This window comes from Strix uralensis, chromosome 5 (assembly GCF_047716275.1).
Source record: "Strix uralensis isolate ZFMK-TIS-50842 chromosome 5, bStrUra1, whole genome shotgun sequence".
Taxonomy (NCBI): Eukaryota; Metazoa; Chordata; class Aves; order Strigiformes; family Strigidae; genus Strix; species Strix uralensis.
The window spans coordinates 28503355-28530318 of NC_133976.1; the positions used below are offsets into that span (position 1 = coordinate 28503355).

The 26964-nt window shown below is 39.7% G+C and overlaps 1 protein-coding gene across 1 annotated transcript in view; it reads right to left on the minus strand.

The window, feature by feature from the left end:
* MET (MET proto-oncogene, receptor tyrosine kinase) overlaps positions 1–26964 on the minus strand; it is a 72520-nt gene that overhangs the window by 30570 nt on the left and 14986 nt on the right. Inside the window, exons 2-9 of the mRNA XM_074870217.1 lie at positions 26602–26793; positions 14653–14787; positions 13075–13248; positions 7436–7596; positions 6132–6234; positions 5777–5913; positions 3149–3313; positions 2192–2291 (exon numbers count right to left, since the gene is read on the minus strand). Coding sequence (XP_074726318.1) covers positions 2192–2291; positions 3149–3313; positions 5777–5913; positions 6132–6234; positions 7436–7596; positions 13075–13248; positions 14653–14787; positions 26602–26793 — 1167 coding nt within the window. The remainder of the gene's footprint in view (positions 1–2191; positions 2292–3148; positions 3314–5776; positions 5914–6131; positions 6235–7435; positions 7597–13074; positions 13249–14652; positions 14788–26601; positions 26794–26964) is intronic.

Genomic DNA, 26964 nt, shown 5'->3' on the forward strand with positions numbered 1-26964 from the left:
CTGGAAACAGTCCTCAGCGCTGTTTATTTTTGTAATTACTGGATGAAAGTTTGTTTTTTTGGCATATCGCTCATGCATAGGGCCCAGAATCTCCAGCACAGGATGGGGCAGGCTGCAGCCATAGGCATCGTCTGCCAGCAATTTCCTCAGTTACACAGTGCTATCTTGTTTTGCCACTTATAAATCTTCCCCTTCTCCCTGAGAACTAATATCCTTCCTTGAGAAATAAGCTCGAGGTAAAGACTAGTGGCAGAACAAATGGCAAACAGAGCTGGTCTGCCACAGAGGCAGGGAAAGTCACTGAGTGCCAGAAGCCTTTAATTTCAATAAGAGCAAAATATATTGCTTGGGCAGCATCAAAGTATAAAACACTCTGGATTATAATCTGTTTGAGGTTATATTCCACCCTTTGTGCATGGAGAATAAACTTGTGTACAGCTGCTTTTACACTTGTACAAATTCTTAGAGATCAGCTGTGGTAGGGGACAGATATCCTTATAGAAAAGGAGGGTCAGACCTGCCTGTTTTCATATGTTGGCAAATATCATGTTCGCTGCAATGTATAAAAAGAAAAAGAATAAAGGAGATAATTCTGACTGTCTATGTTCATGTCTTTTTTCAATGGCAGGTTAAAAGGCAGGATGGCAGCAAACCACTGCTCAAAGGAAAGGTTGCTCCCCAATATTCAGGGGAGAGAGTACACTCTACAGTGTTCATTGTCTGGCATTGCCAGTCACTTTTGGACAGTGGATTTGGTTCTTTAAAACTTCAGATCCTTTTAAATCTGTTCAAATTCTGAGGAAGTCCCAAATATTTGACAAGCAAGGTATACAGAATCAGGGCCTGAAGAGAAGCAATATTGCATATTCTCACAGGGGAACAGAGAAAGCAAGTGAATGATCTCTACTTCAAAAGAAAGACTGATCAAATCCACACAAAGCAAAATCTAAAGAGTTGATTTGGAGATCTTTTGTACTCATGAAATAATCATGCCCACAAATTTTGAGTTTAGTTGATTTCACGGAATCATTTTGCTTTCCAACTCATGGGTAAAGTGTCTTTTTGATAACATTGAACACCATGTTTCATTGCAGGGGCACTGATTTTCAGATTAAAATCTGAACCCATTAAATTACAAGCCATGATTACATCCAGCTGAAATTCAGGTCCCGACACTCATAATATACAAATTAGGATCATGAAGAATATTATGACCTTGAAGCTATAAAAGACTGCAAATTTGCAGACATACCATTTAAAATGCTTTGAGCAAACCTAGGTCTAATACTTAGAATTCAATACAGGAAATAGTGTATGATCATCATTAGAAATAAGCCGAGAATATGAGCAGTATCGTACCATGTCATAAAGAGTGTAGGTCAATGTAGCTTCAGTTAGACTAAACAGACCTTAAAGGATAAGAAAATGTTGGAAGTGCAAGACAAACGTGTAGGCAAAAGCTTACAGGAAACTGTTCCAGTACAACTAACCAATAAATGTCATCTTTGCCTTTTATTTGTCATATCTGAACACATTATTTAGATTTAGACACTGTGCATTATCAACTCAGGTAACAAAAGGCGGCTCAGATCCCTACTGACCCTCTGTTCATGCAGAGGTACTCAACCGCAAAAGCCCAAACCTCTCCTCAAACTTAGTTGCTAAACTTTGATACGTTAGGAAAGATTTGCCTCAATATGTAATTTGGCAATCAGAAATTCTTTACAATAATACTTACTTTTGATTTTACATATTTACTTTTCCTCTTTCTTTGACGCTTGTTCCATTTTCCTTTTATATCCACAGTCACCATTTGAATATATGTTTCCTACCTACCACAGTAGCACTTAAACTTGCTGTGTAAGCTGACATACCTGTATTGCATTGTTCTGTGTTTAGTCACTGAATTTGCATTCTTAAATTGCAATATAAAATTCTTGTTATCGTATACTGTAAAAGTATTATTTCTTTGGAGGAGGTTCCTTGGAAATTATTGTTCTACCCCCAGCTTAATTTCAAAATCGTTGAGTTTTGCCTATGCTGTGGAAAAAATTTGTGCAGAAAACACCAAAATGTTGGTGGAAGCCCCGAAGTTTCAAGGCAAATTCAAAGTATTTTGACTGAAAATTCTGTGCTATTCACCACATGAAGATGACAAGATAACAGATTGTCTTCTCAAAGACTGACTCACCACAGAGAAGTTCATTCCCAGTTTAGGTACAGTAATCACCATCTGAGGAAAGCACACCGAGTTCAAGTTGATTCCCTGAGCTGTGATTGTACTTCCACCACTAGGAAAAATTTAAAAAAAAAAAAAAAAAAAAAAAAGATGAGTAGGATAATGATACATCTGCTATGATAATCTTAATTACAAGTTATATTCTAGAGTAAATGACAACATAAAACCAGAATTAGGGATATATGGGGTGAATGCAAATACATAGGTCTAAGCACTGAGATTATTTTTCTGGGAAACAAATTTTACACTTGTTATAACAACTAATCAAATACAAGAAAAGAAAAATACTTTAAAAGAGTGGTATGCCACGATATAAAACAAATGCATACATTTTAAAGGAGGGTGTATACTTAGCATTTGCTAACTTATTGCTTTCAGTGGTGCTGAAAAAGGTGTCTTTTTTACTGCTGACATTTTTTTGGCAAATGCAGATGGCTTGGATTAGAGCTACCGAGACCATAAATATGCCACTTAAAAGCACACACATACTACCATACATATAAATTCATAATATTTATGTAGCGCTGGATTTAGGCTATTTTAAAATCCATTTGCTCTCCTGAGTACTGCTGACTTGTCACATTAAATGATTTTCCTCACTAATCAGTATAACGTCCAGATGCAGTATAGGAGACACACTTAGCTGTACAGTAGGTATCTCAGCAGGACATCACAGGTACGCGCAGCAGCAGCTAGGAGTTAAATCACATAAAGAAAAGAGGCACCCTTCCCCCTTCTCCTTCACCTCTGAAAGGAAATGATCTACCCTCTGCAACTACACCATAATAGAAGCAATTGGCATGGCGGATAGAGATAAAAATGCAATTTCTTTTGATAGATTGCTGCGCAGCATAGCCATTCTTCCTTCATTCATTACTTTTCTTTTTTCTGTAAGAAACTTTTACTCACCTAAGAAAAGATTTGGCCGGATGAATGTTTAAAACAACAGGGTCTTCTCTGTATGTGAAATGACTGCTTGCGTTTCGAACAGCTTCGTCGACTTCCACCCTCACATGATATTCCTGGGGAATTCGTTGTGCCGGAGTGTAGCACTCCACAGTGCTCATCGATACACTAGAAAGACAGAAGAAGGCTTGCTTGTCAGCATTATAAAATATGTACTCAGTTTAAAACACAGTCCTCTAGTGAGCCCCAACCGTGCTTGTGAAAAAATGTCATTGATTCCCACACTGGACGATCATATTGCAACAAACAAGCACGGCATGATGTAGAAACAGCAACACACTGCTTAGGCTCAAGATTCATCCTAATTTGGTTGAGTTGCACCGTGCCTGCTGGAAGGTGTTTCCTCAGTGATGGTGACAGTCATGGCAGCCCCTGTACCCTGCAAAGGCAACTTCCAGACTAGAAAATGACAGCACGCTCCAGCTTAAGGAGGATGACTTGTTCTGCTGTAACCAAGGGATAACATCTTTCTCTTTGCTATCCACAGGATTTACCTCGTGTTAAAAACCTCAGGAAAATGTGCTGGTGGGGGATGTACCAGCATGTCAGAGATGTCCTGGGGGCATCTGCTGGCTCCAGGTACTGCTGAGGGGCAGGCAGAGGGCAAGCAGAAGGGAGGAAGGGAGGAGAAGGTGAAAATTCAGGAAGAGCTGGCTGAATTCAGCACAGCAGCAGAGTATCTGAGATATTCACCTTTCCCTTGCTCTCTCATGCTTGGCCCTGGAAGTTCTTCTCCTCCACTGAGCTCAGTGGGTGAGCAGGCAGAGGAGGGGTGAAGGATCCTGAAGGTTGAAGCACATGAAGTGTTGCCACAGGGACCAGGGCACATCAGAGGCAAGGGTAACAACTGATTGGAGAAGCAAATGTAACTTTACCAGGTGGTTTCAGTAATTTGGGCCCAACCACATCCAGGAGCCCTTCAAGTGAGGCCATTCTCAAAGGATGTGAGAGATTGTCTCCAAAGAAGACAAAAGGGCCATTTGCTGCCACTTCTGAAGCTTTCCAGGAAGGTGGGGTTCACCATGTGCTGTAGGGGTTAGTGATTTGTTCATATGTATCTGGAAGCTTTTACCATCTTTTAAAGGAAAAAATAAACCCTTGATCTAGCTGTCCTCAGAATTGGGGAAAGCTGCCAGTTTAGGTAGAGAAATACCTGCCCTGAGAAACTGGCTAAGACCTGTGTAGAAGTGTCCAGATAACTTGGCTGGTGAGAAAGAGTGGTGCTGGGGATGCTTACTGGATAAGCCCCAACTACAGTTCAATACCTAGAGATCCACTGACCAAAGCAGATGTCTGCCTCTGAGCTGTCTGTCATCTCACCCCCACAGTAGATGTCTCAAATGAATCAGATAAATCATTCTCAAAAGGTTTATATATTTGTCCATTAGTTGACCAGCTGAGATGACATCATCAATCAATACTACCCTAAACTATTAAGTAGCCACTGAAAAAAAGTGCTGAAGATCTTGGTAGTGATTAAATATCAGACTTGAATACCTAAATTCCTTTCTTGATTTACCTTGGACTTAGCTGATTTAATCAAGAGCATAAAATAAATCATTTAGCAGCAAAGAATAAAATTTAGCTCTCCTGACTTTGAGTCTGACATTAACTAATAGGCTATTGCTTCCCTACGTTCTCTGCAAGTGTGATGCTTCACCACTACAACTTTCAATAATCATTAGGAGAGACTAAAAATTTAGAGAAATTACTGGACATCCTGTTCCTGGAACACAGTGGGCCAGATTCTGCCTTTGGCTGCAGAGGTGACAATTCTGGAGCCACCCTGCTGTACCTGAAAACAGGACGAAGCAGGATTTGCACCATAGTAGAATGGCTACTAAATTCTTAACACTTGTCTGTCCATAGCAGAGAATCTGTGCTTGGTATTTAACATTTATATTCAACTGGGATTGAAGGCACTTCCACAAAGAGCATGTCAAAAATTCTTGACTGAGCTCCTACTGGATCCATTAAAGAGCCACAAGAAATTCTGGCTCAATCCTCAAAGCAATTTTATATATACCAGGAAAAGTCCCAAACTGATGCTGCCTCTGGTTTGGAGGCTGTTCACTCATAGTAGCACAGAAATAACTGCTCCTCTGCACAGGATACACATTCCCACACTGGTCAGCCTTCCATCAAACAAACCAGTAGGAAATAGTCACCTGCACCCACTGGACACTCACTGGGAGCCGCAGCAAGAATAGCAGCTCTTGCCAATACAAGAGAGAGGGCTGAGTGTGTGGGAGTTGGGGTGACAAAAATGATGGGAAATTTTCTAGTCCATTAGAAGCTGCTTTGCTACTTCTCTATGTAACCTTTTAATGAGGTTAATGAAGGCATTACAGAGTAAACAAGTCTTCTAGGGAACCATAGTCCCTTCTAGGAACCCTTCAGACATCCTAAACTCAGGATGGAATCCAGAACTGAATGCTTATTGCAGTATCAATTCTCTAATATGTAATACGAGGAGAGGAGAGCAATGCACATTTGTGGGTTTTTTGACTTCAAGACATTTTAATCAAGCCATTTCAATATTAAATGCATCACTTTTAGTAAGCGTATTACCTTTTCAAGGTGCATGGTTTCTCACCGATAAAAATCCTTCTGGATTTTCCACTGTTTAGGTATTTTCCAGCTACAGTTAGCAATGTTCCTCCAGATTTGGGGCCATACGTGGGAGAAATACTTGTTATTACAGGATTCTGAGGAGGTGGGGGGTAAAAATAAGAACAGTGGATTGTTAAACTATTTTCAAAATGTGAAGATGAAGAATCTTAAAACATTTATTAGCATTTCCATTAAGTAATGATAAAGGAAACAGGAATACAGAATTACCATAATGGATTGAACTCATGAGGAGTCTCATTCCAGTTAATATTGAAGCTAATTTTAGCAATAAAGTTTTAATCATAGTGCTTACCACATATGAAAATGTATTGAATAGTGTTTTGCCATGTCCAACAGAAACACTACTGGATATATTAAAACTTGCATTTTTTGCAGCAGGAACTGTGCATTCAAGCCTTTGGAAAATAAGGAAAAAGACAGGATTACTTTTTTTTCTGGCTTGATTTTTTGTATTAAAACAGACCACTTCAAACTCATAATAATGGAGGATCCATACTAAACAAAACATCGATCTATGTACATCAGGGACATTTCAGAAATAACAGTTAAAAGAACTGTGGTCATCTTCTTTAATACTAAATACAAACACTGTGGTGTTTATACTTGGCCAGAGAAAATTATTTTAGTATATCAAATACATTTCAGAAAAAAAGAAGCATGCTAGAGAAAACAAATGACTCCCATTCAATGGCTCAGTTGTTTTTTGGAATTTTGCTTTAGTGCCAAATTTTGGCAGACAACAGGATTAGAAAAAAATGCATCACATACACAATTTTGTTGTATAAACTTAAATATTACCAAAAATTAAACTTGAACTTTTGTGGCAGCACGTGTCAATGGATTACATTACATTTACACAGTCTCATATATGAGTTAGACTCCTTACATCATTTTGTTTACATTAAGACTGTTCAGAATAGTAGTTAGGAGAGTGCTCAATACTTCAGGAGGGTGACCTTTTTGCTGCTGTATATGTGAATAGGGAAGCTGTGCCATGATTTGCACATTGCTTTGGTAGTAGATAGTCATATGCTTTGAACTAGGAGAGGATATTCATTGAACTTCCTATTTCTTCAAGATAACAAGCAGAATAACCTCTGTCTTAAAAACTTAAGCCATTATCCCACTGTCTCAAATACTTATTTCTGAGGAGGAGGAGGAGAGGTGCAGCTGAGGGTCATAAGCCTCTGGATGACAGAATACCTGCATCTTCTCACATTTCTCTTCAGCAGCTTCACAGCTCAGGAAGACGGAGGTGACACAACTGAGTCCAGCAGGATCCTGGCCAAAGGAACCTGCCCCCTTTTCAAACCTTTGAATACTTTCACTCTTGCCAGCTCCCACAGATGTTGAACAGTATTTTGCAGACAAACCAGAAAAAGCTGCTGCAGGAGACATAGGCATTAACCAGATTTACTTCATCTCCATTTTGAGCACTTCTTTCTTGGGGCAGCTTATCAAACCAAGGGATTGTTTCATGTTTGAAATTTCAGAATCGGAGATGACACTTATAGACTGAATGTTTATATCATAAAAAAATCCATACCACATAAAGGACATCTGTATAAAGGGAAATTCATATTTGAGGTTTCTTACTTGTTTTTGTTGCTAGATTTTGCTTCCAGAGCACAAATTTGTCCTCCGATATGGACTACTGTATATTTTAATTCAAGTCTATTATTTTTGCTGAGTCCAAAGTCCCATCCACACAGTGTCAGTTTTGTCCCTCCTTCTAAGGGAGCACTGCTCGGGAGAATCTGTTAAAAAAATATTGTGTTAGTTACATCAGGTTTTCTTGAACTTCAAATGGAGCTAAAGAATGTGCAAAGGAATAATTTTAGAAAAGCATTTCTTCTGGTAGACTATGTCCTGCCATTCATCTTAATTGTTCTTCACCTTTCATTTGTCACATTATGAGCTTTCTCTGACAGTAGCAATAAATAACAAAACCTATACTAGAAAGCTTTGAAGGATAGTGTTTAGGGGCACTGAACAAGCTGTGCATTGTAATAGCCTTTTAAATCCTGCCGTTCTTGTCTTCCACATCTTATTTCTGGTATGTTAAACATACAATGTCCTTATTTTGTTAGAAGCTGAATGCCGAACACAAAAGAGCCCCAAAATGACCATTTTTTGTCAGCTTGATGAAAGTGAGGTTCAGAATGAAGTAGCTTCAAAGACACCATAATCCGATATTGCGTTGGCTGTGATAAAGTTAACGTGACTTCTGCTATTCTGTCCTTAAATCTTTTACATTTGGTTGCCTCTAATTCCGAGTTAAAAATAAACTACCCCTCAGAAACACAGAGACAATCTACAAAGGAAATGCGCTTTTTTTTTTCTGTATATTGTAAATTGTCCTGTAAAATGTAACAATGGTGGGAAAAATGTAGGAACACTATAGAAGTCTTACAAAACTCAGTAGAAGTACTGGTCAGTACTGCCAGTTAAAAAAAAAAAAAAAGATATTGATTCAGGGTTTATGGGGACTTTTACCAATACTGCATAATTTTGCAAACATACCAGTACCACTGTACAAACAAGAGAGAATGAAAGACTGAATTTATACTTGTGGTCATAGTGCCTAAATGTCTTAGACTTAATGCTTTAGTGATAGTAATTTTTGTCCCTAAAATGCAATACAGCTGTGCCTTTCAAAGGACCCGACTTAATTTTCAAGCTGAAAGGAAAGTGTTTGAGAGATACTTGGCTATTATTTCATCTGGAAATCCAGTAAGACAGCACATTTCTTTTCAACTGTCTTGCAGCTATACTTCAAGACTCTCACAAATGAACTACTGTAGATAGAAAGGCAGCTGAAAAATACTTCAAAAGAATTATGCCATATATTCTATATGGGGAAATTTACTGCTCCCATTAAAAACCAGACAAAGAGTCTGATCTAAAATGCACTGAAGCCAGCAGGAATCTTTCCTATTTTAATGAGCTTTGAATCAGCTCTCAATGAGCAAAGAAGAGGGAACCTATGCAGGAACAGTACCTTGCACAAATCCCATAAATAAGGAGTGATGCTCACACAGCCCCAACACAACACTGCAGCTAAGAGCGTGGAGCAGTACTGTACCCTGTGGAGTCCGCGCTATTCCCATGTTTAACTTTCCCTTATTTCTTTGCGTTTTTTCTTCAAAATCTGGATTGACTTCAGATCCTAGTGTTCCACTCTACTTAGTATCTCAGCATAGTATCTATTTTTGGAGTAACAAAACTCTAGGAGAAACTGAAATTGCTCTGTGGGGGTACAGGATGTCTCGATGTTTTGTACAATAATGGACTGACGTGTGGCATTTGAAGAGTCTGAAATCCATAAGTTAGCAAAATAAGGGCATTAAAATCAGGCTTCACAGAGCCATACAGAATAAAAACCAAAGGCACTTAACTGGTTTTGATTGATCTTATCTGCCAAAAGAGACTTGTGACAGCAGCCCATGTGCCTTAATTGAGGGAGAGTAAAAGAATTTACTACATTCTGCCAGCAAATTTAGGAGGCAAGACCTCTAAACAGAGAGAAAAAATAACCCAAAACTTAAACTTTTGTATTTAAGATCTGCACAAATTCCCCCAGTGTTTTTATCGGTATCTTTATTTTTCTTCCATTTGCTCTGTATGACAAAACCTCTGAAAGTCAAATGTGGTTTCCCAGACTTGTTCATGGGAGAGTCGACAGGAATGAATAGTAAACCTCCTGGACTTTGAACTGAGATATACATAGGCATATTCTGTGTGCCTACATTGCGCAAGTAGTAACAGAAAGTAAGCAAAACCCAAATCAGTTACAAATGCTATGAAATTCAGGATTCAAAAGTTCTCTATAGCAAGGAAACTCCACTGATAACATGGAGCAAGTCCTGCTGCAAGGCCTGCCATTCTGCTTGTCCCTGATGCTCTCTGGACTTTTTTGGGTTAAGGGAGAGAAAGTTAAGTTTTTCTTTTTTGAAAAATTTAAAGTACTGTGTTTTCCTTTTGTTTATGTTGACAGCCATTATGCTAATATCCGCTCACATACTTTATAAATTGTTGGAAGAAAGTATCTATTTATTAAAGTTTCAACAGCCCATTCATTTTAATTAAGAGGCAAGAACATGTACAGGCCACAGGTGAAATTTCCAGCAAAACCTCGATTCTAAACTGGCAGCAGAAAGCCCGATGTTCTTGATACATCTGAGACAAAAGCCAGCTAAAATGACTCACTTTAAAAACAACAAGAAACCATGTCAGGTTTTTAACCACAACAAAGAATCAAAAGGTAGACCAATTTATTTCTTCTTTTACACCATTCACCTTTCAGCGCGACCTAAACGCTGCACACAGACACCTGCAATTTGTTCCAGCAGCAAGTGATCTCCGAGGAGACTCCCTTGAGTCCCCCAACTTTCCTCTAGCACCACTTGTCCTGACAAAACACTCCTCGCTGTTGGCAGAGGTGGTGGATGGGAGTGCGGTACAGTGCTGAGGTGTGGGGTGGGAGCCGGGCTGTGGTGGGAATGTGTCCCGGTGCCAGCCCCACTGCGCTGTCTGTAGCAGGGCGGATGCCCAGGCAGAGTTGGAGCTCTGCGCTCCCCACAGGGCTGGGGTGCGGGGCTGCTCCCTGCCACCCACAGCTCCAAGGAAAAGTGCTTAAAGCAGGGCAGAGAGACAAAGGGACAACTCTGGGTTTCTTCTCTGCCATCCCTCCTGAGAGGAAAATCTCGTATTATATTTTCCATTGCGCACCACTCCTCTGCGTAATAACCTGGGAAAACTTTGCTGAAGACTTAGCTAGCTAACGTCCACTGGACCAGACCCTTGGAGAAGCTCTCTGTTCCCCTCAGGTTAAAGCAATCGTATGACATGTCTCAAGCAATCTGTCCCTTGGAAAGCTGCAAAATATTAGGAGGGAGTTTGGACTGAATTTCAGATACTATACAAAGCAGGTCATCCTCTTTTTGTTAGGAACAAAAAAAGCTTGTTTCTCATATTTTATGCATATGGGTTTAAAGACAGATCAGAAGATGATGAATAATCTGTTTTGTATTTTTTTCAGTAATCATGTTAAATGTCACGGTCCAGTAGAGCACAAAATCTGTCTTAACAGCTAGCAATCCAAAGGGATTTAAGTACTCAGCTGCATTTTTTTACCTTACAATCCTTCTAGAAGCAACTTCTACCAATGTGGGCATGCTGTAATTTGAGATTCACTTTAAGATCCATCAGTGCCACAGATCCATATTCATTACAGGGCTAGACTGGGCTTGTGCTGAGCAGGCAGGGCTGAGCCACGTGGGAAAGGGGAGCGCCCAGCCAGCCCAAAGTCTGCTCCCACTGCCCCACGTCCGAGGCGTGCTCCCCTGGATGAGTCCTCCCAGCCACTTCATAGGGACTACAGAGGTGGCCTTGGGGACACACCTCTCGGTCTAAGCATCTCTGCATGGGTTCCAGGCGCTTGGTTCTTAAAACTGCTGAGTGCACACTATCATAATTGAAATTAAAGAGGGCTATATGAGCTCAGCACCTCTGAAAATCAGAAACTAAGCAGTTCAGAGCTTTAGAAATCTTTTTGAAGGCATGGCAACATACAGCCACTGCTGGAAAGTTTTGCCAAGAAAAAAAGCATTAAGGGATGCTACTTGTGCTTGAGCTCTAGGAAAGACAAAACAAGCTCTGCAGAATAGGTGAGTAGCTTGGGCCAGCAGAGGTATATAAAAATGTATCATCAGGACTAATTCTCAGTGTAACCCCCTGAACTGGTGATTCATAGTCTCATACAAACTAAGGCCAGAAAGGACTATTTGATCATCTAATACAGCCTTTTTGAAATAAATGTGTTCTTGTATAAAGGGAAAGTAAACTGTTAACATTCTGCATTAGCAATTTTTTTACACTTCTTTTGCACAAAGGTAAATGGCAATAGAAGGCATGGCAAACACCTCCCTCCGCAGCCTTTCCATCCATTTTGGGTTTGATTCTTACAATGCTTCTTTGTTTGTTCATTGAATTTTGCCTGTGTTAGTCCTAAATCTTGTATCTGAGAGGTGAACATGGAAAAGAAAAAAAACCCCTGTAAACATGTGTTTCTAGATTTGTTTCTAGATTATTAGCAGTTTTGCCTGTCTACTCTTTAAAAAGTTGTTGTACATGAAATCATCTGCCTGGTTGAAAGAAATGCATTATTTATTTAAAAACCCCTTTTGTCTCCCTTTCTCTCTGAGAGTTTAGCATGTCAAATTTTCATCTCTGTTTATAAGCTGTATGCCCGTAGGGGAAAATGTAGTTTAAATGCATTAACAAAAGTAAATGGGTATAAGTCCTACCAGAAAGTTTTATTCTTGTCCTTCCCTCAGTTTTCTAGTCTGTTAACTGCCCTATAAACCTCCACCTTCACAGTTATGTCACACTTCACACAGGATGATTTGGTTACACGTACAGCCAGCCAATATGAATCCTGTGTTAACCATAGCTAAATTAAAACAGAAACGTGCCAGTGCGTCTCTCTGATTGTCCGTGTGGTTTCGTTCTTGCACACCCTTGACAGGCTCTGGCCGGCTGGCAGCAGCCTCTGGCTGTCCCCTGTCCCAGGGAGGGGTGCAGCTAAAGGGTTGTCCCCCTCAGTAGTGAGTGGACCCATGGGAACAAGGAGCCAGGGAGGAACATTAGGAAAAATACATCTCCCCCAGGGTGGTGTTTTGGTTGACAGCTCTGTTGCAGTGCTTAGGTAGGGGAGAGAGGGAGTTTCCCCCACAGGGAAACACCAAACACTGGCCATTGCTCCAATGCTGGAGCCAGCATGGGGATGGATGAGGAGCCGTGGCTGGAGACCTCCTGTGCTGGGTCAGGCTGTGGCAGCTGTGGACTGGAAGTGTTTTTCTCCACCTCCTCCCTTTGAGAGGGGTCTGAGAGGAAGGGTGCTCCTTTTTGTGACTGGCCTTTCCTGTCAGACCCCTGCCAGGCTGGCTCAGTCCCATGCTGTTTCCCCACCACAAGTGCTTTGCAGAGCTGAGGCCCTCCCAAGTCAAGCCGGGATGATCAGACAGATCTGTCCACCATGAGCACCTAGCCCACAGCATTCAGGGAGAGCACGTGCATCCAGCCAGAGGCTTTATGGACACTGAGGCTGAGGGGAAGTCAAGGAGAGCCGATGCTTCATTTATCATAATTGCATAAAAATAAACAGAAAATGTCCGCAGGGTGCAGGGCATGTTCTTCCCTCAGAGATAAATATGAAACATCCACCGTTTTACCTCATAAACCCTAGGCAAGCAGGTCTCCTGGGTCCAGGTGCTGCCGGGGCACTCTGGAGACCTGAGGCACTGCTGGCCGCACCAGCCACACTGCATGAAGGGAGGTGCCAGCAGGCACTGGCTGCAGGACCTGAAGTGATGGCAGCCCGGCCCCTTCAGCGGGATCTTCGTTATCTGGCAAGGGAAAGACATGATGCACAGATCCTTTTAATACATACACGAAATGGCAAGGAGAGTCGCTATTTATGCAACGCGCTGTGCTGTTATTCAGATTTCAGATGTGCAAGCTGCGGTTCGACTTCTCTTTAGCGCAGTAATTATAGGATCTTATAAGTAATTTAACTGACATGATTTTAAATTCGCTTGGGAGAAACCCTAAAGGCATCTTAATGTTATATACAGTTACTACCAGCATCTGGTGTTTACAGCAAGATAGCATTTTTTGCTGATGGAAAAAGAAAACAGCAGTGTGCTCCTCCCAATTCTGCACTAGTTCTTGGAAAAAACAGTGTATCTCAGTATGTCTTAGTTCATACGTTTGTAAAAATAGGCATGATGGCTATTTCAACTTTGGCAAGGCTGTATTAATATCTGTGACACACTTACAGCGTGTGACTGCCCACGTACTTGTTTTTTAACACCTCCCATCAAAAAACCTATACTATAGCTAAAATATGAACTAAAATTTATATTATTTAAACTATCAGGATAGTTATGATAATAGACCCTCTAAATGTATAAGAACTTTTTTTAGTAAAGATATTAAAATTAGTATATAATTACATTACTATATAAGTTCATCATACTTCTTTACCCTTCAGTACTTTCCTTAAACTTATTTGGGACATTTCCTTGAAGATTATTCTTATAAATATCCCATACATTTCTAGCAAATGATTAATAACTATCTTTACCAATGGCTGATGTATTGCTGTAAATTCTCATAGAACTCAAGGGTTCAAATTATTGCTTACGATTATGGTTTAGGATTATCTGTAATATTATCTGCTGATGTCTTAAACCTATTCTACAATGCATATCTACTTAAGACAATAGCATATTTATGACAGCTCTTCATCTTTTATTAATCCTTTGTAGACTACATGCTAAAGTAAGTTTGAAACCTTACTATGAACACTGACTCCCAATTTTAAATACACCCACGTAACTCTTGTGTGCACACTTCTCCTTAAAAAGTTATAATGTTATGACACAAACCAACAAAAGCCAGGAAACTGAGCACCATTCTTTTCTTAAGCTATTGTGTGTTTTTCTGTGCAAGCACTTGAATTAAGGACAGGGTTTTAGCCTTAAAATCTGCATTTCCTGGCTTCTGTTGGTTTATATCACAGCTCTTACATTATTTAAACATTTCTCAATATTAGGCTCAGTTTGTTTAGTAGGGGGAAAAAAAATATCTTGGAGGAAACTTGCCCTTCCAATGTTCCCAAGGGAATGGCAAGGCTGTGAGGATGCAGAGCATAAAGCAGCAGTGTGAATAGTTGCTCTTACTGAAAGTTGCTGCTCTGAAGGCAGGCTTACACATTGCACAGAAGGATTAGATTATGAACCACTCACCTTTTTTCCAGTCACTACCAGGGTATAGCCATCATCTGCTAATGAATTCTCCACAACAACCTGGGGAGAGATGGGGTGGGAGTCTAGCTGAAAGCTGACATGTGGAGCTGTGGGTTCTGAGCGGGAAACCACTATCTGAGAAAGAAAGAAATTGGGAAAATCAGCAGGCAGTGTGTGACACAAATGCATGCCGCTCAGCGGTCTCACGTTCCTACCACTTCTCTGCTTGCATTAATTACTTTGCATTACATTGCATAATATTTTGCATAATGTTCCATCATGATCTGATTAAAACGCTATAAAATATACTTTATTTAACACAGCAAAATCATGGCTGTTGGAGGATCCTCAAAATACATCGTATTTATTAAAATATGAAGGAGTCATTGAATGTTTTCTAGTCCTTTAATTTCAAGTATTTATAAATCAACCATAAAAAATGAAGATGTGTCATTTAGTCAGTCCTGTACACTTAAGAAAGGAGAATTTTATCTACAAGTCCAGGACTTCAAAAGTCAAAGATATTTCCATTTATTTTCACTTTGGTCCTTCATTTTGAAAGGTAAACTTTACCCTGTGTCAACAGTATCTGGTCTTGATGCACGTGGGGCCATCAGAGTGCAAAGCAATGTCAGGCACAGGTCGTCACTGTGAGCAGTGCTACAGAACCACAAGCACACGGAACTTGATTCCCAGAGCTGGCGAGGTGGGTATTGCTGCAGACAAGCTCCTTGCAAGATGTGGCTAGGCACCTTGAGGTCTGGCTCCTGCTGATTTCTGCAGGAGCTGGGTCTCCAGGACAGAGCACTCAAAGCACTTTTTAAATGACAGGGAGACCTGGAGGCTTCTTTGGAAGATGCTCCAAAACAGGAGCCTAATTTAGTTGTCCTGAAGCCCCTTTCAGGAGCAAGAGTTCTTTCTCTCTCTCTCTTTCTCTTGACTTTAGAAGATCTTAGGTAGATTAGTCACACCAGTATGAAATTCCCCCACTAGTCATGTCTCTGCATCTTAAGTTACCTAAATACTTCTGAGAATTTGGGCCTATTCCTGCAAACACACGCTTAACTTTACTACTGTAACTTTGTTGACTTTAATGGGATGAGTCATGGCTGTTAAGCAGAGGCATAAAGCATCTGCAGATTGGGGTGGATATTCGATAGCGAGATTTTATAGGCTCGGGCCTGCAATCCAGAGGGATGTGCGCCCAAATGCGATAGCATCAGGCAACAAAGGCAGAGGATTGTTTACATGAGGGAAGATCATGTTCATGTTTCAAAAGCTGCATCACGTGTAGTTTACTTAAGGAATTTAGATAATCAACATTTGCTGAGAAGTTGAGATTCAATGGAGTTCATTATTTAAAAAGATTGAAGCCATTCTGGAAATAACTTGTATGTCAAATGTTTAATTTTTCACTATAATGAAGCTTTTCTTCTGACTTTGAAGGCAGCATCAGAACAGCTAGGACATTGACTTACACGATTTCACTGGCTTTTCGCATTGCCAAGGTCTTTCAACAAGATGGCTGACTCCAAAACTAGTCTTAGAGATGCTGTAATTACAGATGATGTTTTGTTGTAATTCAAGACTTAAATAAAATATATGAGCAGTTAATTCATGGCAATAAGTGCTTCATATCCCAGAGGTATTTACAGTTTGGGGTTACAAGAGGCTTTTTTTTCTTTAAAATGAAACTGGCTTTGTTAAAGACTTTGCTATGGGTTTGTTTCACAGTACAGAAGGTGCAGCTTTTAGAAATCAATAAGGTCTGATCATTTTTGGTGATGCAGAAGTATGGTCTCTGACTCAGTGTATTAGGGCATGAGCTCTGTTTTTATATTCAGGACAATGAAAAATAGAATGGACTGTAAAGCTGCATGAAAAAGCTTGATTAATGTTGGCATTATGGGGAGAGGTAGCACCACAGCTGCAAATACCTTTTTAGTTGATCATTAGCCATGTCTCATCTCGAATACCCACTGCTATAAAATGCTAAGAATTCTTTTCTATCATTAATCCAGGCTTCCTCTTATTGCCAAGCATTCTTTCTGATTGAGCCACAGTGTTAACCCCTTAAGCACATCTGTGTTGCAACCTCAGAGCAACACATGAAAATTTGGATCCCATCTCTACAATCTTGGAAAAATTATCCGGTACTTTAAACACTGACTGACCTTTATTTTACTGAGGCTGATAGTTAAATCACCTGCTCAAAGCCCAAGTGAATAGACTTTGACCTCATGACATACAGGGAGCTCAAATTACAGTTCCTAACTCATTTGGGACTATGGAATAAAAGTTTGGAGTTTGCTTAGAACTAACCTACCAGCCTACAGTGCTGCCGTAACAGATACTAGATGCAAAAATGCTCTTTTTGGGCTATATAACTGTGTGGTTTTTGCATGCAGCAGCCCAGTCCTTGAAATTCTATCTTACCTTTATCCAACATAATCCTGAAGGTAAAGGCAATTTGAAGACAGATTCTACAGCAGGAAGAAGAGGCTACTTAGGACTCCAGTGTCTTTCTCAGAAACCTCTGATTTTTATTGTTTGGGACTGGGCTGGTATGCATACAGCGTGGCTTTGATCTACTGTGGACACACCACCTTACAGGGGCTACTTCTACCGTGCAAATGGTTCAGTACTACAGAAGGATTTCTCTTTACGAAGACTATAAAGTTCTGGTTTGGTTTGGGGTTTTTTTGGGGGGGAGTGGTGTTGGGTTTTTTTTATATTTTAATAATTAATTTAATAATCAAGCATTTCTCCAGAGCATGAGAAATGAAAGTATATCTATGTGCCTGCACTCAAGCAGTTAGGAGAAAGGGAAGGTCCTTCACAGATAAATGATTGACTAAAAGAGAACAAACAGACATTAGCAGTAAATGCTCAGTCCTTGCAATAGTGAGAAGTCACCAGAGCTGTTCTGCAAGGTGTCTGTGCTGGGATCCATAGTGTTCAACATATCCACAAATGAGTTGGAAAAGTGGTTGAGCGGTCTGGTGACAAAGTTTTCTGATGATCTGAAGGTATTCAAGGTGATAAGGATGAGGACAGACTATGAAGGATGGCAGAAGGACTTTACAAGACAGCATGTCAAGGCAATAAAATGGCAGGTGAAATACAACAAAGAAGATTAATTTCAAGCAGTATATGATAGATAGTTCCATGAAAACATAATCTCACTGCTCAGCAACAGTCAAAAAAACCAAACAAAAACTTAGGAATTATCAGAAAAAGAGAACAAATCAGAAAACATCCTGATGTCATACAAATCATGGTTTGCCCAAACCTTGAATTTTCTGTGCAGTTCTGATTGCCTCATGACAAAAAGTATGTTAAAATGGGAAAAGGTTAAGAGAAGGGTAACAAAGATGATTGAAAGCCTGTAATGAACAATGACTGAGTAGGGTAGGTGTGGAAACGCTATGAAAAAGGTATACAGAATCATGAGTGGGTACAGACTGACCATTTACTCTCTTCTAATAAAAGCACTAAACACCATCAAAAGACAAAAGTGAGAGTCAGGCTCAAAGCAAACAAAAGAGTAAGACTTCCTAGCAATATGTGATGACCTGTGGGATTCCTTGCTGAAGGATGTGAATGCAAGAGGAATACACGTTCAAAGGGAAACTCCACACGTACATGGAAAGAGCTGAACAGACAAAACCCAATAGCTAGGAAATCCCCAGAATGGCAAATAGTTAGAGGCTTGAAGCAAAAGGTATTATGTATGTTGCCTAGGTCCCTAGGTATCCACTTGTCACCACTGTGGCAGACTGAACTAGATGGACCCTTCGTTTAGACCCATGTGGCTCTTCTGATGTTCCTACAAATAACCCTTTCAAGAATCACATTCATTATTAGTAACTATAATCCCAGAAATCCTTTTCAAAGCAAACACGGTATTTGTGTCCCTCTAAGAGAAAAACAAACAAGTATGTGGTCTTTCAGCATATCTCAAAGTACTTCCATGAAGGTAACAGCCAACAGTTAATTAATGAATGAATATACTAATTAATATATCCTTTATACTGGAAGTCAGTGATCACTTATGTCCATGAACATTAAAATAATTCATTTAAATATTCTTTCATTGCCATCAGCTAGTATTAATATTAAGTAAGAAGACTTGACTCTACGTTTGTTTATGCATAATAAGCCAAATTAAGACTGTAATAACTTGAGTGAGTTGAAAAACAGCATGCAACAGTTTCTTTTAAAAACCATTCCGATGCTCAGTTCTGCTAGTCAGCAGGATTGAATTACAAATGTTACTGTCTACATGTTGAAATATCTTCTGCAAAAATGAGAGGCCTTCTAAAAGCAATCCTAAGTATCATATTGTTATTTTTTCCCTAGATGTCTGGCAGGTGTAGGCCATTACCCAGCAGAGACAGGCTCAGGGTTAACTTTATTGTGTAACGCCTCAAATGCCCTGGGATATGCAGCATAGCCTTGCAAAGGGCACATATGTAGCTCTCTAAATGCTGTATATCATTCTAATCCATGGAGAGTATAATGGATCTCCTCTGAAGAGTGTAAGCTTTTCTACTCAAACTGAATATTAAAACACGTGTGCTCTCAAAACAGTTATTTGGCACCAGGTGTTGATTTTAATTTGACTATATGGATTTTGCATTATGCACTGTGATACTTTTTTCTTGGAGCATCAAGATACCTTCTTTACCACAGAAAGAACTACTATTATAAAACTGTTAAAAGCTGAGCTATAGATATGAAAATGTTACTTATCAAGAGCATGCCACAGTTTTCTGTTGGGTTAAAAATGATAAAGTGGGAAGGACTGCAACTATTCACATTCCTACAAATGCACATCTGCATAGTTTGCATTTAGCCTTAAATAGGTCAGACTGCCAGTACTGAAATGCCAGGTGAATTGCTGGACCAGAGGCAGGACAGAAGCGGGCACTGAGGACAACCTTTGCAATGACTCCATGGACATCCTATCACTCTTTTGTCCTGGCTCTGTAAGGTTTAAGGTTTATGCTCAAGTATTTCTTGACCTCCTCGTACTTGCTTCCAATGTGGCTTGCCACTTGCACTGATGGGTTTTGCTACAACTACCTTTGTCTAGTGGGACAGGAACTAGATCAAATGAAGTTTGATCAATTCAAAGATGGGATTGGCTTCCAGTATACTATGGTATAAACTGGATTTGAATGACCATGCTGAAAGATGCAAAGCTCTGTATTTCTTTGCATCAACTCATTTTGCTGATAGGCACCATAGTTTTGAGCCTCAATTCTTGGAGTGGCGAGGCCTTGCCACTTTGCTGTTTGCAAGAGAAGAGAAATGCTGAAGGCTTGGCTCTCTTCTTGCTGAATTCTGGGACAAATTTTTCCAAGCCTTGACTGCAGTTACAAATAAAAAGCAGATGTGATTATTTTTGTCTATACTAATTTCTGTAGCATGCATTATGTTCCCTGGCATGTAATCTATGAAAGCAGCTGTGACACATGCTAATTTCTCTCTTTCCAGGGAAATGAGATGTGTGCTAAAGTTTGGTGGTGGTGTTGGTGTTTGTTTTTAATCATGAGTATTCCTGTGAAATGAGTGTGACTATCAAGTGTTCTGTCTACTTGGATGTGAAAGCCAACAGGCTCATGCTCAGAGTGTGAAAACTTCCCAAACCATTGATCTGTGAGAGCTCCATCCCTATTCCTCATCAGACAGAATCAGGGGCACCAAATTAAATGATAAGGCAGCAGGTTAAGGAAACCCCAAAGAAAGCTCTTCATCATTCAAAGCAGAATGAAATTATGGAAGTCATTGTCTCATACCACGCAGGACAAAACAACAAATAATTTCGAAAAACAATAAGCAAAATTGATGGAAAAGAAGTCCATAAAGGACTACTAAATGCCAGATATGGCTGCAATTTCTAGCTCAGGGAATCTCTGGGCCACTGAGTGACAGAAGGAGGAGGGTACTGGGAGAGGTATCACTGTGTGTTTTTACTTGCCTCATACTTCTACTTTATCTGTCTTAGCCCCTGCCAGAGATAGGAACTCTGCTCCTTGAACCTTTATTCTAATCCCACACATCCTTTCTTAGCTGAAAATCTGGTTAAAAATACTGGGATGTAATGGGTCCCTAGAAGAAGTTTTATTACTATTCTGTATTGTTTCATGTCTAACAAGTGCAGAGAGGCCCTGAAGAGGGTGAATGGCCTGTTGTGTGACATGCTCTACTCCAATGAGGCCTATCTGTGCCATCATGCTTTGGTTCTCGTGCCCTAAGCCATTTTCAGTCCAGAATCTGTTCAGACATGACAGTGCGTGACCATGTTTTGCTAATGCTTGGCTTCTCAGCTAGAGCTGGCTCATGTCCAGCTAGATTGGACAGGACTGCAGCCAGCATGTGGCTGACTGCATCTCAGGGTGTATGTATACCCATGGGAAGACCCTTTCCTTACCTCCAGAAGCAAGAGGATGGCTGTCCTACTGCCCCATGAAGATGAGAGGGCACATGGGGGAGTTCCTCACTCCACACACAGCCCAGTGCTGCCCCACTGCGCACTGAGTTTCACTGGTATAGTCAGAAGGATGAGATGGCCCTGCTGCCAAAATTGCATCTAAAGAGAGTGGTTGCTCATAGTAGTTGTAAAACGTACAGTGAAAACTTCTCTATCCCTTTCTTCCTCAAGAAGGTCACCAACACCAGTGTATTTGCTTGGGCTTTACCTCGGTGAGGCCAGCTTCAAGTGTAGGGAGCACATGCAGTATTCTGCTTCAAAACATAGCGTTATGCCAAAAAACAGCCTCTGCATACATCAAGGGCATTGGTCTCTCGTTCATTGTTAAGGCCAGACCAAATGTAAGCTTTTCCATCTTGTAAAGCTTTCCCATATCCCACTCTTCCCAGAGTTATTGGAAAGATTTCCCCTGCTTGAAGAACTTTGCTCTTTTCTTCACCACTCAAAAGTCACTCCCTGAAATAATATTAAGGTCTGGGCAGAAAAAAAAAAAAAAAATCACTTTGGAACTGAGCAAAAGTAGAAGATATTTTATCTCAATATATCATGGTTTGGTTTTTTTTGACAAACTATAATTTCCCAAAATACTGGCTGCTAATGAAAGTGTCTTTTCCAGTTGTGAGCCATATTCTCAGCGTAGCTTCTTTGGCTTGAGCAGAGTAAGGATGCTTTACACCAGCTGAAAATCTGATTCCTCAACTATAGCAGTGTGACTGGGTGCTGTTTTCTAATCAAATAACCACTGTGAAATACCTGATTCACTTTGCACCCAACAGCTGTACTTTCAGCCTGTGTTCCCAGTCACACTCTGAAAACAAGCACAATAAGAAAGGCCGAAACAGCTGCAACTTCTCAACAGAAAAAAAAAAAAAAAAAGAAGAGGTAAAAAAAAGCTTCTTGTCAGGCTCCAGCTTAGGAAGGAAGTAAAACCATTTTTCTTTTCCGTCTCATGCATGTCAGCTGTCTTAGAAAAATTATTACTGCTCTGTTTTGTAACAGAAACTTCACAATATTTGGTAAAATACAAACCCCAATCTCTTCGTGGCCAAATACAGATTTAACATTTCTGATGCAGCCAAAACATACTTAGTATGTGAATGGGCTTCAATTACTCTCCAGGAGAGCTTTGGAATTCACCTCCTGGCCCCAATTTATCCTCCTTAAAAGAACTCATGAATCTTCTGTATTTGGACCATCCAGATCGATTTTATTTTAGTTTTAGATTTTGGCTGAAAGAAATAAACATCTAGTGAAGGAGGCTGTATTTCCTTTCAGTATTAGTGTTTTCCAGAGCTGTTTAAGTGAATAACTCTATTTAATTGAACTAAAAGCACAAGCAGAGAACAACAGGTGACTAGTCCTTGGTTGGATAAAACATACCTGCTTTTGCATTCTGAATATTATTGGCTCCTCAGATGACTTTTTTTAAAATAAGCAAAATACAAGCTATATTTTGAGTTGGGTCATTAGCACAGTTTTGATGGGTAATGCCATAAGCTTCAGTGAAATCACTTGTAAAGATAGGAACTATTCATTGCAATATGTCTCTAAATACAACAAACCCCAGAATCAGGTAGCCATCATCTACAGAAAGAAGAACTTTGCTCTCAGAAACTACATGTTAAACCTTCAGTTGACTTTTGCAGCAATGCTGTGCTATAGTTGTGTGATAAAGAGAGAAAAAGGGATGGACACGGAAATAGAGTCAGAGATGAGGGGGCAGTAGGAATGCAGAAAGTGATGAGTAGAAGAAATGCAAAAAGAGGTGGAAAGATGGCAAGAAAAGGAAAAGAAAAAAGAAAAGAAAAGAAAAGAAAAGAAAAGAAAAGAAAAGAAAAGAAAAGAAAAGAAAAGAAAAGAAAAGAAAAGAAAAGAAAAGAAAAGAAAAGAAAAGAAAAGAAAAGAAAAGAAAAGAAAAGAAAAGAAAAGAAGAAAAGAAAAGAAAAGAAAAGAAAAGAAAAGAAAAGAAAAGAAAAGAAAAGAAAAGAAAAGAAAAGAAAAGAGAAAAAAGAATCAAGTGGTTGGCTGCTGATTAAGTATAAACAAGTATAATGGAAGACTATGAGAAACATTTTCAAACAAATTTCTCTCAGGTTGAGTATCAGTCACTTGCTGCTGCAACTACTGGCTTCCACAGCACAGGCTGTAGTTTCAGTTCAATTTAGGTGACATGATCACTTTATTTTAAACACCTTTCCCCCCTCCCCCCCCCCCCCCAAATGCTTCATAACAATTACAGGAAACACTAAATTAATACAGCAAATACATGAATTAAATGTTTGTTACTTTCACCAAGCTGTTTCATATTTGGGTACTTCAGGGTGTGGTTGCCAAAGACAGAGGTACTGTACTACTACTTCTTTTAATCTCACAGATGACTGCTAGTGCTGAAATTTATGTCACAAACTAAATTGTCTAAATATGGTAAGGTTTGGTATTTCAAAGAGGATACAAGATGAACTGGATTCACTGGAAGGGCTGAGCTGATTTTCTAATTTTAGAAACGTACATATGAATATTTTTTTCTTTTGCTTTTAAATAGTTGGCATGAAAATATGTTCACAAGATATTAATACAATATAACCAGTTTTAAAACAGGTTCCCTGATAGGTAGAATTTTGCAACTGGTTTTCTCTGAAAGCATACCTATCTCTGAAGGGATACAGTCAGCTCTGAATAGCTACAAGTTACAAGGGGATTGCACAGGAAAATTCAGTATTTGCACGTACAAAGAGCTAAAAATTTGAGTGCAAATGCCGGTGCAAAAGTAAGGTGCAAAATAAGTGAAAAACTGAGGATTCTTTGCAATATGCCAGTAGACTTGTGAATGAAACAAAAGAGAACATCATTACATTTCTTTGCTAAAACATGTGGGGAAGTGTTTGGGGATATCTTTTTGATAAATTAAGTCATTGTTAGATTATCCTGATTTTTTTTTAACCTATTTTACTTCAGTAATGGTCATTTAATAGCTCAATTTTTAATGATCTCCATCTCATTGCAGTTAATAGCTATATTTCCATAGAAACACAGCAGATCTGCTTTAGTTGGGCATTTGCTAATGAACATGTTTGAAAGCACTTCCCAGATAACTATTAGTGAAAAAAAAAAGGAAAAAAAGGTTTAATGTAAGTGAACATTAAATTCTGAAAAAAAGCTGTGTCTACAGACCTAGTATTCATTCCAAGATCATTTAAAGGCAAAAGAAACACTAACCTTTTTATTTGGAGGTAGTGACATTAAAGGTGGTCAGTATGCTTATTCTCCTGCTGGTTGCACCAAACTCTCAGAGAGAGCTCCTACTTATTACAGCATGAGGCCAATGCTGACTTCCCCTTGTAGCTCAAGCCAATCTAATTCAATGATGAGAACATTTCTGCTAATGGCAATGTGCAGTTTACACAATAGCCTTTCTTTTGATCTATAACTGAACCTGAAATGGGAAATGTATCCTGGAAATATTTTAATTGTTCCTTGAGCTGGGCAAATGTCTGAATGGAGTGTGTGGTGCAGGACTTGAATGAATAATTTAAAGAATGTTACAAATAAAAATAATGCTGCCTTGCACTTTTCACCAAACCTCCCTAAAAGCTTTGTGACAGCCCAGAAGAAATGCTGCAAGACAGTAGTTGTTATTAACTGTAGTTTGTAAATAGGGAAATGGCTTCAGAAAGGTTAAATAAATTGCTCATGTTCACTGGGTGAATCAGTATCTATGTTTAAGAACAGAGTGTAGGTTGGTCCTGTGCTCAGTGTGTAGCTCTTAGCATTTGTCTTTCCTGTGCTGAAGACAGACTGCATCTTAAAGTTACCAAGGTCATCATGGGAAGTTCAGTAAAAATGGCAGGGTTGTCACTGAACATTTTGTTAAATACCTGTCTTTTCGGGGGAAAGAGAAACATGATTTTCGTCAGTTTTTCATTTGTTCTTTGTGGTAAATCATTTCGACCTCCTCCCCTGTAGGAGCACTACGGATTTTGCATTATGGGGCAGGTTCTGCGTCCAGTCTGTGCAGAAGACAGAAGTGGAAGTGTAGTATTACCTTTGTCCAGAAAGGGTGCATATACTGGGGACAATATGTAACTGTACTTACTGCATGTGGTAAGGACAGAGAACAAAGGGAAGGGAGAGAAGAAAGGGAAGGCTTGTTTCTATGAAGCTACATGTGCCCAAGTATTTTCTAATGGAAGGTTATGGGAAATGGGAAAACTTTAAGGACACAGCAAATGACAGCCTTCTCATCAGGTTTCAGTTAATGATGATTGGGGGACAACACTACTAACTTTGGTGACTCTCTGTAGCCTACAGAGCAAGAAGGGCCAAAGACTGCAAATACTTCAGGAAGCCCACCAGAAGACAAATAACACTGGCAGAGTAAAAGTACACAGGTCCTTGGATGCAAGAGGGATCTAGGCTGAGATGCACATCCAGGCTGGACTCTGTGGCAGCTGGAGAAGCCAAGCTCTCCAAGCTGGTCACTGTAAGATGACAGGGCTTGAAATAAGATGGGTGAACAGAGGGAGCCCTTGGTGCTTCAAAATATTTTGTCTTCTGATGTTTGATTTTGACTGCCAAGTTTTTAAAACACTGTTGGCTCTATGGGTTAGATTAATTTTGTTAGTCACCTACAAAGAAGTCGTGTAGTATAATCTACCTGTCTAGATTAGTTATGTACTCAGTGGAGGGAGACAGACTTCTTAGGAGGGTGATTTACCATTTATTGTGGAAAACCTGTTTAAGAACCGGAAGAATTGCTGTCCAAAAGAAGAGAGTGAGACGGGAATGAGCAAGAGCCTGAAAATCTAAAATGCACTTAGAGAAACTTGTAAGTAGGTGGAGGAGGAGCTAATCTCAATTCTACAGCTGTGAGTCATAGGCTATGGGTACATAAGCAAGTAATTTGGTGCCAGAAGAGTGGATCAGTATATAGAAACAACTAATGCTGGGGCTCCTACTTCTACATTATAAGCTGTCTTGGCATTTTACACTGAACTAGGTTTAATCTGATCCTCTAGACCAAACGACCATATGAAGTGTGTATCTGAAGCTATTTGAAGAATCAGTCACTGTTTTGGACCCTTCTGCCCCAACTGGGGTTAGAGCATATTTGATGTGTATCCAAGACAGAGCTTTCAGTTTAGTTTCCTCTGAAAGAAATGTAGTTTGTATGGACCAAAAATGCTCTATGAACTGAGCCAGCTGGACTAAGTGGAGATCATGGTAGAATTTGCTCCAAAACCATTGCTCCAAACCACAAAGCCCGTGTAAACACTTAATAGGCTGAATGCTCTATTAGGCTCTTTGTTTATATTCCAGAAGCTGTATTTTACTCAGCAATTTCAATTTTCTAATGCCCTGTTAAACTGGGCATTCAACTGCTCCTCACTTTTCACCATCCTGCTAAACTCCGGTATGTTTTTTTATTGTGAAGTTGTCATAGTAATACTTACCTGCATGAAGCGGCCCTCCGAAGTTCCCAGATTAGCAATGGTAAGGTTCTCTTTGGTGAAGACAGATATCGAAGTTAACAGGACACTGTTGAACTGGCCCATGAACAAGTCAACCCTCTGCAAAGGAGTGGTAACTTCTAAGCGATATTCATCATCTTGTGCTCTGCAGTATGAAGCATTTCTTGAAAAAGCCTGTTTGAAAATGAAGTACAGATGAGTACTGTCTTTATGAGTAGGAATAGATCTTTGTCAGAGTGAAGTCATTTAGCACAAATGCATTTGACCAAAAGTATTTTAAAATGTTTCAAACTTAATTGCTTCATCAGTTATGATGTTCCACGAGGAAGGCAACGACTCTTAATG